Source organism: Chionomys nivalis, chromosome 23 (genome assembly GCF_950005125.1).
Source record: "Chionomys nivalis chromosome 23, mChiNiv1.1, whole genome shotgun sequence".
Lineage (NCBI taxonomy): Eukaryota > Metazoa > Chordata > Mammalia > Rodentia > Cricetidae > Chionomys > Chionomys nivalis.
This window is the reverse complement of record NC_080108.1, coordinates 10,821,381-10,834,399: the sequence shown is the minus strand read 5'-3', so window position 1 is coordinate 10,834,399 and position 13,019 is coordinate 10,821,381. Positions and strand designations below refer to the sequence as shown.

The following is a 13,019-nucleotide window of genomic DNA, read 5'->3' as shown; positions in this document are numbered from 1 at the left end:
ATTTATTTATTTATTTATTTAAAGATTTCTGCCTCCTCCCCGCCACCGCCTCCCATTTCCCTCCCCCTCCCCCATCAAGTCCCCCTCCCTTGTCAGCCCTAAGAGCAATCAGGGTTCCTTGCCCTGTGGACAGAAGCTCTGTCAATTTAAATCATCATTGTTGCACTACTTCTGGGCTTGAGCTTCAGAAACGCCAGAATTCATGGACAGAGAATCTTCTGCAGTGTGTACATTTTGCGAGCCCTACACCAGATTCCAGACTGGAGATGAGAGTCATGCTCCCCACTGGAGAATGAATGACTAATTAAACGCCATGTAAAGGAATGAACGCATATATATTATGTTTTCTAAAAAGAGAAAAACACTAGAAGATAGTGCACTTGACCTTCAGTGAAGTCTGGGGCATAAAGGGGTACTGCTACTGTTTAATTTAAACTTTAAACAAATTTATAATGGGCTTATTAGTGACTTTTCCTCTATCTTGAATGGTTTCCCATATCTTCCAAAGTTTTATTAATGAACACGTTCTACGTTTTCATAATTTTTCTAAAAAGACACAAAATAAGGTGGGTATGGTGGTGGCCAAGCCTGTCACCCCAACACTTGGGAGGCTGAGGCAGGAAGAATGTACACTTTGATTTTAAATAGGCCAACCCGTGATGCTTTGGTCCTTAGGCTTCCCACTCCTGAGAAGTCTTCTTGTGATGCTCTGTGCTCTCTCGCCACACAGAAACGTGGGTGTGGCATAGTGATACCCCGACTTAGGGCTCTGCCCTTCGGTTAGCAGAGGAACAGAGATATGCCTGGTAGCAGCAGAGGCTTAGCCCAAACATTAAGCAGAGACACCACATTCCCTAACTAGTATGTGGCTACCAAACTAGGAGGCAGAGAAGCACCTTCGCTGGCTAGGCTGGGCGGCTGCTATTGAGTTGTCTGCTGTTAGATTTGGACTTGAAAAGCAAAACTCCATTCCCAGGAAAAGGGGATCTGCTCCCTATGGCTTGATTCTAATGCCACCAGGACCACCTCAGCTATGCCGCCCTCAGCACTGACATAGGAGGTAGGGTCATCCTGGGGCTGAGCTAGCATTCCCTGTGCTGATCTCTGCCTAGATGCAGGGCTCAACGATGATTCAGAAGGACTTGAGACCATCCTTCCTTAGGACGGAAGGCGTGCTGGCCCGCGATGCTGCTCCAGGCTCTCTGGCTGTGACATCCTCTAGGTATAAGTACCAGGTAGGGGCCTGGCCCTCTGCTGCAGAGGAGGGAGAAGCCTGTTTTTAGTCTTTGGAGCTCACCAGCTGATGGGGAAAACAGATTCAGCTCCTTCCAATGCCATGTGCTTAACAGTGTCACAGGGAACGGAACAGGGCCTGGAGGAGGGCCACAGGGCCACCGCTGGTGCCAGAGGGGGTGGAGAGGAGTCAGGAGGGAGTGCTTCCTGGCAGGAACTGCAAAGCAGTTTTTAATAGGAACAGACTAATTCCAGCTATTCTAACAGGTTTTAGCGATTCCCTAATCAGCCTCACAAGCTCATTTCACCCCATATTAAATTACCTCGCCCTCCTTGGATAGCCTCTTCCCTCCTGTCAGCCAGAAATAAATCTGGAGACTATAAACAATGCAAATGAGATGGAACTGGAAACTGCTGTTGGGAAGGGAAGGTCCGCAGGGGCGCACGGGCCAAGAAGGCTTCTTCATTCCTCACCAAAGATTACAGGAACCCAGGGCAGAGACATGCAAAGTGGGGCTGTTTTGCAGTCTCTCTGGAAAGAGGCTGTCCCTGGCCTTCACCTCCTCCTATGAATTAAGACATATTTTGTGCATTCCACAAAAACAAAGGGTAGAAGGGGAACAACTGTCTTCTGGCTGTAAGCGATTCAGGGCACTTGCTCACGCATGGCACGCTGCCAATACCTTCCCTGAGGAACATTTGTAAATTTTAGGGAAAAAAATTTACTTTTGCAAAAACACATTTGGGAAGCAGTCTCAATAAAGATAAAGAGGTTTCATCACTGTAGGCTTCTCAGAGACTGCACCATTGGCCAGGAGAGAAATGCAGAATGTGAAGTTTCCCAGTGGACTGCATGGAATCCTTTTGTTGTGGTCTAGGGACTTTTTATCTTGGTAGGCATTTTGAAAAGAATGTTGGTCTGCAGGTGTTTTGTATTTCAGGAATCTTGCTTGGTAATCCTCAAAGCCAATTTTCCAGTTGGCAAAGCGAAGCCACGGTGGTACTGGTGCTTTTGGACCTACCTGCCCCTTCCAATTTACAATAAAAGGTGCCAAGGCCTAACGTGAAAGATCTGAAGTGTATCTCAGAGCCAGAAACTGGGGAAGGTTTGCAAGGGTGGAATTGTTTGGGGGTGCATGGATCAGGTCAGGTGGGCTTGAGGAAGGACACAACACAGCCTTCATCCCTGTAAATGCCTGAAGATTGAAGGGAAGGTTCGCATCAGAGCAGTTAAAGCTCAGAGTAAGCTCTGCTTGAGGTGAGGCCAGAAGAGAGGCAAGTCCCAGGGAAGAGTCAGAGACTCCTTGGAAACTGCATGGCTGAAGATTTCCAAGATTCTCACTGGGGCTATTTGTGACTTGTAACCTGCCACTCCCACCACAGCCCTGGAAACAGGCAAGTGGAACTTGGTTCAGGTGTTCCGAAGACTGACACGAAGCCAAACATCCCTCTTCTGTCCTTGTCAAGGACCCTCAGATCTTTCCAGAACCTCTGCAATGGATGACAGAGCAACTCTCAGCTATCAGAATGGACCACTGCATAGCGACTCGTCCATGGTGAGGTGCATGGAAATCAGAAGTGTGGGAAAAGAGGACATTAAGGGAAGGAACCAGAGCAAATAGTTCCAGTTGCTTTATAAAAAAGATGGAAAAAAACATCTAAAGCCAATCCTCACAGGACCTGAAGGAGGTGATGGCTGCAGGAAGACAAGACTGAATTTCGATGAAAAGCACACTTGTCACATTACAAAAGCTAAAAAAGGAAATGGTAGCCATGAATAGAAAATTAGATCAAGAAATTCTAAAGAAATGAATATGAGGAGCAAAATTCTAAGTGGGGGCCAAAGTTGACCCAGGAAATGAGCGCGGGACTTGAGGCATGAACAGAGTACTTGGGGCACAGGGGTGACTCTGGAGCCTGCAGAGAGAGCTCCAGCCTACAACACACGTTGAATTGGTCTAGTTATTTAAATGAACCTCACTGGAGTATCTGAACAAAAATTTGAGTTCAAGGACTTTAGGAAATGGTCTACGCGTGTTCTAACTGGGGAGGGGGAGATTCCGAAAGGAAAACCAAGGCAGACTTAGCCATCTGTATGTCGGAAGGTAGAAGCTAACTGCTAAAGATGCCAGGGAAATGTCCCCATGGACATCTTCTGACCTCAAGAACTCTTTTTGCACAGAACAGTGGGAAAATTCCCAAGTGGGAAGGATTCAGGAGTGGTGCCTGCTCACCCTTCCAGATGCAAGTTATTTGGAGCCTCATCTTGGCATGGTGGAATGGGTCAAATAATGTCAGAGTCCTGGTATAGGGAAACAGGATGGACCAATGAGATCTGCTTAGTACCCGGCCAGCGGAACATAACATGCAAGTGGTAGAAAGGGAGATGATGGAAGGTAGGTGAGGCTTTGATAGATGATAACAGATTTGAGAGGAATAGATGAGATGACAGCCAATAGATTTAATGAATAAGTTGGTGACAGATGAATGATAGGTGATAGGTGACTTTTTTTAAAAAGATTTATTTACTTATTATGTATACAGTATTCTGCCAGAATGCCAGAAGAGGGCACTAGATCTCATTATAGATGGTTGCGAGCCACCATGTGATTGCTGAGAATTGAACTCAACCTTTGGAAGAGCAGCCAGTGCTCCTAACCTCTGAGCCATCTCTCCAGCCCCAGTAGATGACAATTTTTAATATGTATTTTACTCTTTGAGAATTTCACACATATATACAATGTATTTTGATTTTATTCACCCCCAACTCCTCTTAAACTCCCCTCCCATATTCCCTTCATGTCTTCTTTTATCTTTCTTTTTATATTGAATTTTTCCTTTTGAGATAGGACCTCATTGTATGACTCTGGCTGGCTTAGAACTCACTGGAATTAAAGGTGTGTTCCACCACACCCAGCCTCTTTCTTTTTAAAAATAACCCATCACTGAGTCTAATTAGCGTTGCCAACATGCACATGAATGTGTAGCTACATAGATAGCAGTTTGGATAGAGGATAGAAGATGAATGATTGACAGATTTGAGACAGATCTGATAGGTGACAGATAATAGATAACAGCGCATAAATAGGTGCTGCAATAAAACAATGACCAAATAGTTGACATTCAAATTCTAGTCAAGATTGTAACATGATCTGTGCGCTATTTTTGGAGTAAGGGAAGCAGTGAAGCCTAATGATGATGTAATGATGACGTAAGCACACAGACTCTGCAGTCAGACCTCCTGAGGGCGGACTGTAGCTTTCTCACCTGCCTCATGTGGACCTTGCCCACTGCCACCCCTGCCCTGTGTAACCTGCTTTGTCCTAGCTCCCTTGTGTAGCTTCATTTTCTCCCGGGGTGAGAGACACGAGCACTAGTCTTCACTCTGCCTTCAAGCAAGTTCTACGTAGTTCACAGAACACCCTTCACAACCTGACACATGGAAAGCAGGGAAGGGTCCAAGCTCCCAGGATCAGCATTCCATTCCCAAGATCTGATGCTACTCCCTGGGGCCCCACCCACAAGCCCAGTCACAGCATCCCTGTCCTTCAGGGAATAGGGTGATCACAAAAGTGAATGTACCAAGATAACTGACTGACTGACTGACTGGACTACACAGCCCGCTTTACTCCTTTACTAGCCATGGGTGCTAGGCTAACTGCTTCACATTGTTGTCTTTAGGTGTCCAGAAAGGAAGAAATAATAGTACCTGCACCTCGCCATGGTTCTTATGCAAATTTAAACACGTGAAGCAGGGCAAGGGCTTTTCATTGAGCCAACCCTTGGCAGTCTCTTGCCAGTGAAGGGAGCTACTATTGAAAAACCTGATCTGCAGTGGGAGCTCAGAAAACATTTATGGAGGGAACAAGAAGAGTCACTTCCTCCTGCCTGAGAATGAAAAGCCAGAAGACTGTGACTGTCATTCTCCTTCTCAGAAGCTAACATGGTGGCTTTGACGTCTAGAGAAATCCTGAGCACGTCACATATGCATAAGGCAGGATGGCTGGGGGCTGGGGAGCATAGGGGTACAGCCACTGCCTGTGATTTAGTGGCCTCAAATCCAACATGCAACTTTTTGAGACTCTCACATGGTAGAAAAACAAACAGAGCATTCAACAAGCAAACTGCCAGAAGCCCAGAGCTGTTGGAGATGAGCTCATGGCAGGGCCGAGTTGTCGGGTGAAGTATGAGCCTGACCCCAGAGGCTTCTGGCCAGAACTGCAAAATAACCTCAAGCCTGTGGCATGCTGTGGCCACCGCTTACTGAAAGTCAGCAATGAAGTGAGAAAAAGACACCCACCTCATCCGTGAGGAAAGTGCTTAGGGCCAACACAAGCTTGTTCCAGCTCTGGATTGCCCCAGGGGTAAGTCATCAACTCTGGTGTCAAACTCCCTAACCTGGGGCAGACCTGGGCTCTCTTGGGCAGCCATTCTGCTAGGTAACCAGGCATTCTACATGGACTAGGTGGTAAGCCATGCCTCCACTTCAGAAATGACCCTGCTTGACGATGAGCCCTCTATGAAAAGCAAGGAGCTGGGTGGTGACAATGAAGGAAAAAAAGTCACACTTCTGGAAATTCAGTGTCCCTTAGACTCTGAGCACACCCCCAATGTATAAAACGCACCCTGCTTTGAGTGGTTTGTGACAAACTAAACAACCTCACGATGGGAATGATGGGAAAAAGGAACTCAGTGCCTGATAGTCCAACTCCAAATACTGAACCAGTACAGTGTAAAACGTTGTTAAGCTAATCAGGAAGGCTACTATACAACAGAAAGGGCTTCTGGAATATACCAGAATCTACTTTGAGGTTTGTATAGCATGGGCAGAAGAAAGAAGAAAGATTCATGATTATACAGTTAACCAACCCAGGCCCAAGTGCACGTGTTATGAGTGGCTGTCAAGTGGGCCATCCACCCACCCACTCAACCTGTCTTCATGAATATAATGTTTGCTATCTGAATGATGTATGGGGATAAGAACAGGAACACAACATATGCCCTTGGGTCTTGCAGGATGCCAACAGTAAGGTAGAATTAGTGTTTTATGTGTGAAGAATGCAGCCATTAATCAAGAATCAGTATCAACAGCCATGGAACAAAGCAGCAGGGGCAGTTAGGTCCCCTGTAGGCATGTGTGAGTCATAATACAGGAAGATAACCTTCTTCTCTGGAACCTCTGTCTTCACAGATACACCCAGGAGAAGAGCAGACCAAGAAGGCAGAAGACATGCTTTCAACTTCACTGTAAACCACATGATCTAATCATCTTGGGATACCTCCTCTGAAATTTCATATTGATGTCTCAAAACATTATTTTCTCTGGTTATTAAAGTCAGGTTAAATTTTGGGGAAATGCAGATATGAACAGAGAAGAAAAAGTTCTGACAATCCAAACACAGAAATAAGCGATTAATATTCCAGTTTTAACATACACCTATCTTTTACTCATTTATAATTTAAGAATCAAGATGCATATGTCTTATAACCATTTAAAAACAATTATTCATAGTTTATTTTATTCTTGAATATCCGTGAATATCTCATGTTCTCACTGGTGTCTGTCCACCGTGCTGGTGTGTATAGATTCCACAGAATTTTAGCCAATTCTCTGCCAGTGACATTCAGATTCACTGGGCGCTTTCACGATTGCTAAGTTGTGCTAAAGCACACAATCTACAGACATTTCTAGTCAATTTTTAGAGTAAATTCCCATGAATCTGAGTGCCGGATCATAAATTGCACACTGTCAAATGTTTGGCTCATAGCGCTCCATTCTTCTGCTCAAGCATTGCCCTAGTTTGCATTCCTGCCGGCGCCGTAGAAAGCATCTTTTCTTTCCCAACACTGGACATCATTTGCCGTTTCCCTCTTTGGTCCATTAAGAGGTTGAGAGAAAACGGTATCCAATTGTTTTAAAGTGCAGCTCTGGTTAACCATGAAAACTGTTTTTTTTTTCCATAGCTTAATGTGTCTATCTTGCATTTTTAATGCCCGTTCATGCCCTTGGCTCGCTTCTCGCTTCTGTAACTTTCCTCTTTTGCTCCTAGTTGTGCCTCCTGGAACTACCCTGAGACTAATTCCTCCTTCAATATGACACCCCCTCAAATACTTGCAGACAGCAATCATGTCTCATTTTCTCTAAGTGGAACACCCTGGCTCCTTCAGCCATTCCTTAAGTGGCAGTTTCAAGGACCAGTATTTAAGATGAAGAATATAAGTCCTCCTGCCCCCGCATAAGCAAACAGCAACAGTTCTGAGACCCTTGCAGCTCCAGGGGAGCTCATCCTCTGGATGCCACCGTCGCCTGCCTCTTGGGCCACAGCCTCTTTTCTCACAGAGGCTGAGAGAGTTTTACCATACTAATGGTATTAGTCATGTGAAACCATGGGTGTGGAACCCCCCAAAAGGGCAGAAAAGCAGAGTATTGAGCACAGAACACCAGAGAGGAATTTGCCTGGTATAGTAAGTGTGATGAACTAACTTAAAGCAGAAAAAGATTCAGTAGGAATCAAGGCATTCATTGGCATGGATCCCAAGAAGGCTTTGAACTACTGATGAAGCCTTGGGTATGGGCATTCTTCAGGGCAACTCAGTTGGCTTATGGACTCGTCTATCCCCAATGATGACTGTCTTATAAAACACTTTCTATCACTTCTGGACACACGGTCTCCCCATTTATCTGAGGACTCCTAGAAGAATGGGCCTGGGGTGTAGCCCAGGGAAACAGGCAAAACAATGTCCACACACAGGTTACCATACTTACCGGATAACGGAGACACTGCTGCCTGGCTTCCTCTCAGCACCACAATCGTTTGCTCTTATTTCCACCTCCTGGAACAATCTCCTACTAAAAACCTACTTTCTCAAGCACTATCTGATGCTCCTAGGAACAGCAGCAGACGGGATCAGCCATGCCATTTACGAAAGGCCTCATACTATTACCGCACTGCTCCTTGCTAATTCTTCCGCTGCTGGGAACTCTGTATTCTAGCTGGCTCTGTAGCACTATCAGAACTGAAGGAGCGGATATCCTAAACTGAGAGCTAGACGCCTTCTCAATCCCTGTTCTTGGGTCTGATTCCGGCCTTTGGCAAACAGCATACTGACAGTTTAATAAGATACACTTCCCATGTTTTAAAGATATCTTTTAGGGCACAGGAAAGATGGTACAGCAAGGAAGAGCTTTGGCTGTTCATCTAGAGGACCTTCATTGGATTCCCAACATGGTGGCTCACACCATCTGTAACTCGAGTCCCTGGGGATCTACCTGTCTCAGGCACAGCCTGTACATGGTGCACAGACACACACACAAAACTGCCATACACATTAGGAAATAATGTTACCAAAATTTTATGAGTTAGAAACTTGAAACCCCAAATTCATATGTTGATGGTATTTGGAGATGGGGCCTCTTGGAGGGGATGAGAGTTGATTCAGATCCTATAGTGACCTCATGATGATGTTAGTGGCTCCTCAAGAAGGAGAGGCTGTGTGTGCTGGCACACTCTGATCCCAGTACATGTGAGGCAGAAGCAGGCGGATCTCTGTGAGTTCAAGATCAGCCTGGTTTACATTATGAGTTCCAAGCCAGACAGGATGTATAGTAAGACGACCATGTCTCAAAAAATAAAATAAAAGGAGACCTAAGCTCATAGGTTCCAGGTGTCAGTTTTCTCCCCAGATGACACCCTCTGTCATAATCTGACACACAGCCAGAAGACCCTTGCCCAATGCAACCCCTTAGTCCTGAAGTCTCCACTCTTATAACTGTAAGAAATTTCTTTTCATTGCAAATTATCCAGTCTGTAATATTCTGTGATAGCAATCCAATAAAGCCCAAGAAAATGCCTTAAGAAAAAAATCTTTTTAACTGACAGGTTGTGCATATATATATATACACACACACACGCGTGTGTGTGTGAATTCATGTGTATACATACATAAAAAGTCAGTATGCAGTGTTTAGATTGTACAGTTTTGAACTGCAGGTGCGCAGACTCTGCCAATATCATATTACTCTTGCGATCGTTCTAATGTCTGGCATGGGGAACACTCAGAAAACAGTTATTATTCTTACAATTATGCGTGCATTTCAGAATTCTGGAAAGGTGCTCATGATATTCACAGACATAAAAAAAAAAAAAAACCTCATCCTTTGAAAAACCTTAAACAGTACGGAGAAATTATCTTACTTCCAGACAACCTATGGTACGGCTGAAAATCAACATGCCAGATCAGAGGTACACTCTCCTGGGCAACAGGCAGCAAAGCGTCACTCTCCCTGTGAAGCAGGCAGTGTCAGTCAGTGAAGGAAGGGCCCCTGTAGATGCCTGCACTGGCCAGAAAGGTGCCTTGTACCATCCCCTCCAAGACAAAAATCCAGTTCCGAGTGAGCGTAATCCAGCTCTCTGCCCGCAGAGCCAGAGCTACAACATCAAGTTCATACCCCTTGTATCCTATAGTTCTTTGTTTTCCTTTGCTTGCCAATGGCCAATGTGCTGTTTTCATTTATTCCAAGCACTAGGCTGGCTATTGATCTATGTTCTCTAACTGTATTATGGCCACAGTCTTTGTGTCCTTTTCTTTGTTGGATTTCTGTGCCACACAGCAATACTCTGGTGATTTAGTATTCCTTGTACAGATACATGAGATTTTGTTCCTGAGTCTATCACTTCGTGTACATTCGGGTTGTCTTAACACTTTGCCCATTATGAATAAATATTTGTGTTTAAATTCCTTTGTAGACCTAGGTCTTCAATTCTCTTGGGTTGATAGTTAGGAGTCAGATTGTGAAGTCATATAGTAACTGCATGCTTAACATTCTGAGACTGTTTTTTCCAAGTGGTTCTGCTACTTTACTTTCCCACCAGCAAGATATGATGGTTTCGGTTCTCCTTTTCCTGCCAATGGTTATTATAATCTGTCATCTCTCTGTGACTTTGACGTGCACATCTGTGGGAACATGCTGAAACTCTCACTTCAAATCTCCACACTATCTTTGCAGAGGTTGATGATGCAAAGGATCCACCAATTCCACTTTTTGGAAACCTATTTCAGATAGTGGGGTTTTCTCTAGTATCAAAAATGACATTCTAGCCGGGCAGCGGTGGCGCACGCCTTTAATCCCAGCACTCGGGAGGCAGAGACAGGCGGATCTCTGTGAGTTCGAGGCCAGCCTGGTCTATAAGAGCTAGTTCCAGGACAGGAACCAAAAAGCTACGGAGAAACCCTGTCTCGAAAAATTAAAAAAAAAAAAAATGACATTCTAACCACAAAGAAAATGTAATACTCTTCTGCTTTTTCTCCAAGAATACTCTTTGGGTTTTGTTTGTTTGCTTGCTTGTTTTTTTGAGACAGGGTTTATGTAGTATTCCTGGATGTCCTGGAACTCCCTTTATAGACCAGGCTGACCTTGAACTTACTGAGATCTGCCTGCCTCTGCCTCCCAAGTGCTGGACTTAAAGGTGTGTGTATTCCAACACCACCTGGCCTCCAAGAATACTCCTAAGCCAGTACAACAGTCGAAGGTGAAGGCATCTGCCTCCTCAGAAATCTATCAGGAGTTCTGCTCACCTGCTGGCGGCCACGCCTTGATGTAACCTGTGCAGTGGACCACGGCATACTGGGCTTCTCCTTCTTTCACAGGGCCAAGGCCATTCCTGAGAAAGGACACACATGAGGCTGTCTTTATGATATGGGAACAAGGTAAGATGCTGGCGACCCCTTGGGTATCTAAGCTACCTGCTCCCTTGTTTCCTTTATGGTTTTAAATCCTGATTTCCCACCATCCTGACCTGAAAGTCACACATAAATTCTACCCAACTCCCGGTTCTCATCCCAGCCACTGCCACTCTAACACGTGCCCTCCTGGGCCTCTACTTTCCACCCCTCTTCAAGCTGAACTATTCCCCAGTGGGGGGCCATCATGGCATCTACTAGCATAGTCCCCGAGTGCATCACAGAAAGGGACACCCACCTGAACCTTTTCCGCATGGTGGTTATTCTGTTCAAAGGCAGGTGGTCCAGGGGAGCATTTCCACATCTAAGAGTCAACACATTATTATTATTAGGACCAGTGAGGCTGCAGTAAATACACGAAACTCGTGGTGCTTCTAAGACAGACAAGGGGAGCGCACCTCACCCTGAAGCATTAGGCAAGTGTTAAGTGTTTAAAAAAAAAAAATCACTATTAGTGTAAGCTCATTGTGTGTGTTCAAGTGTGTGCAGGTGCAACGTGTGTGTATGTCTGTACAAGTGCATGTTCTGCATGTACATGTGGAAGCCAGAGGATACCTCAGATGCTATTCCATCTGTTTCTTTGGAGATAATGTTGCTCACTGGTCTGCAGCTTGCCACGTGAGGCTGGTTGGTGGCTGCGTTTCAGGGATCCTCCAGGCTTTGCATCTCTGATGCTAGGATTACTAAAGTATGCCACCACACCCGGTTCTTTTCACATGGACTCTGGAGGTCAAACCCAGGTCTTATAAGGCAAGGACTTGACTAAGCCATATTGGCAGCACATATGATGAGTTCTTTTAATTTGCCAACAATCTTTCTGACATTCCCTTCCTTATCAATAAGGATGTTGAGGTACGGGGGAGGGGGAAATTAAACATGGGGCGTGCATGGCCATTGAACTTCCTCTTGCATCTCTGACTATCTTGAGCAAAAGGAATATTAGTCAAGCAGCCAGTGAGAGAACCCTTATGTGAGCACCGGCTCCTCTGAACTCTTCATAGACACCTTGTAAAAACTACTCTTGAAGGTGTAGCCTGAACCAGAGCTATCTGAAATAGTTTCTTCCTGGAATTTTAAACTCTTAGAAGCCTGGGTGAACTCAAGTTAATCCTACAATGATTTCTACCTAAGCCAGGAGGGGAGCAGAGACTAGAACTAGAGGGGTAAGCCTGTGATGGGGGCAAACACTAGCCTGCGTTGGCATGCACGGATCGCTGTGACTGATGCAAATGACCCTTTTAAGCTGCCTCTTCAGCTCACTTTGTGTCCCCCATCTGGGGAACACTCTGCTGTGCTGCCTCTCCTGCTATGACAATCAAGTCCAGTGAGAAGATTTTCTGGAGCAATCTTTTCTTAATTAACTTTGCTTTGTTGTTGTCTTAATTACTTTTTTATTATTAGAGCTTGAGCTGGTAACACACAGAAGTAGCAGAGAGAGCACAGGAATGGTAAAGGCAGAGGCGGGAGTGCAGTAGGGCCAGCCCTAGCTAAGCCACCAGCAGGCTGAACTGCGTGGGGCAGGATGGACAGCTGCTTGACAGCAGACGGCAAGAAGCCTGCGGAGTCAAAGAGAAACCGTAGGCCTTGTTGTTGGAAGAATTCCATAGTAGTCAAGCTTTTAGGGTCAAGAGTCTCAGCATCGCCTGCCTGGGAGCGGTAACACTGGCTGTTATCACAGCTGAAGAATATGATACCTCAATAGCCTGGAGACTGTAATGCCAGCTGTAGTCAGGAGCTGAGGACTCAATATCTTTGACCAGCACACGAGCCTTCGCCCTTGCAGGGCTAAGGATCCTTTTACCCAAGACCTGCACAGAACCCATCACACTAACAGATACTTTCCACTGCTGCTCCTGCCTGCCACCACCGGCTACTGGCAAACACCAAGTGATACAAAAGTTACCTAGGACCAGCACCTTGTAAGATTCCTCCCCTACTTTCACTTTCTGTGTGAAGGGTAGCCTTGCTATCAAGCAGGTGGTTCTCAACCTCTGTGTGTTTACTCAGAAGTCCCATGGCAGACGTGGGCTCGCCTGCTTTTGACT

The 13,019-nt window shown here is 45.5% G+C and overlaps 1 protein-coding gene across 9 annotated transcripts in view; it reads right to left on the bottom strand.

Moving 5' to 3' along the window:
- Positions 1-13,019, bottom strand: part of Arnt2 (aryl hydrocarbon receptor nuclear translocator 2) — a 216,378-nt gene that overhangs the window by 43,430 nt on the left and 159,929 nt on the right. For all 9 annotated transcript variants that reach the window (XM_057755958.1, XM_057755960.1, XM_057755959.1 and 6 more), the window contains exons 7-8: positions 11,213-11,278; positions 10,810-10,895 (exon numbers count right to left, since the gene is read on the bottom strand). In XM_057755958.1, coding sequence (XP_057611941.1) covers positions 10,810-10,895; positions 11,213-11,278 — 152 coding nt within the window. The remainder of the gene's footprint in view (positions 1-10,809; positions 10,896-11,212; positions 11,279-13,019) is intronic.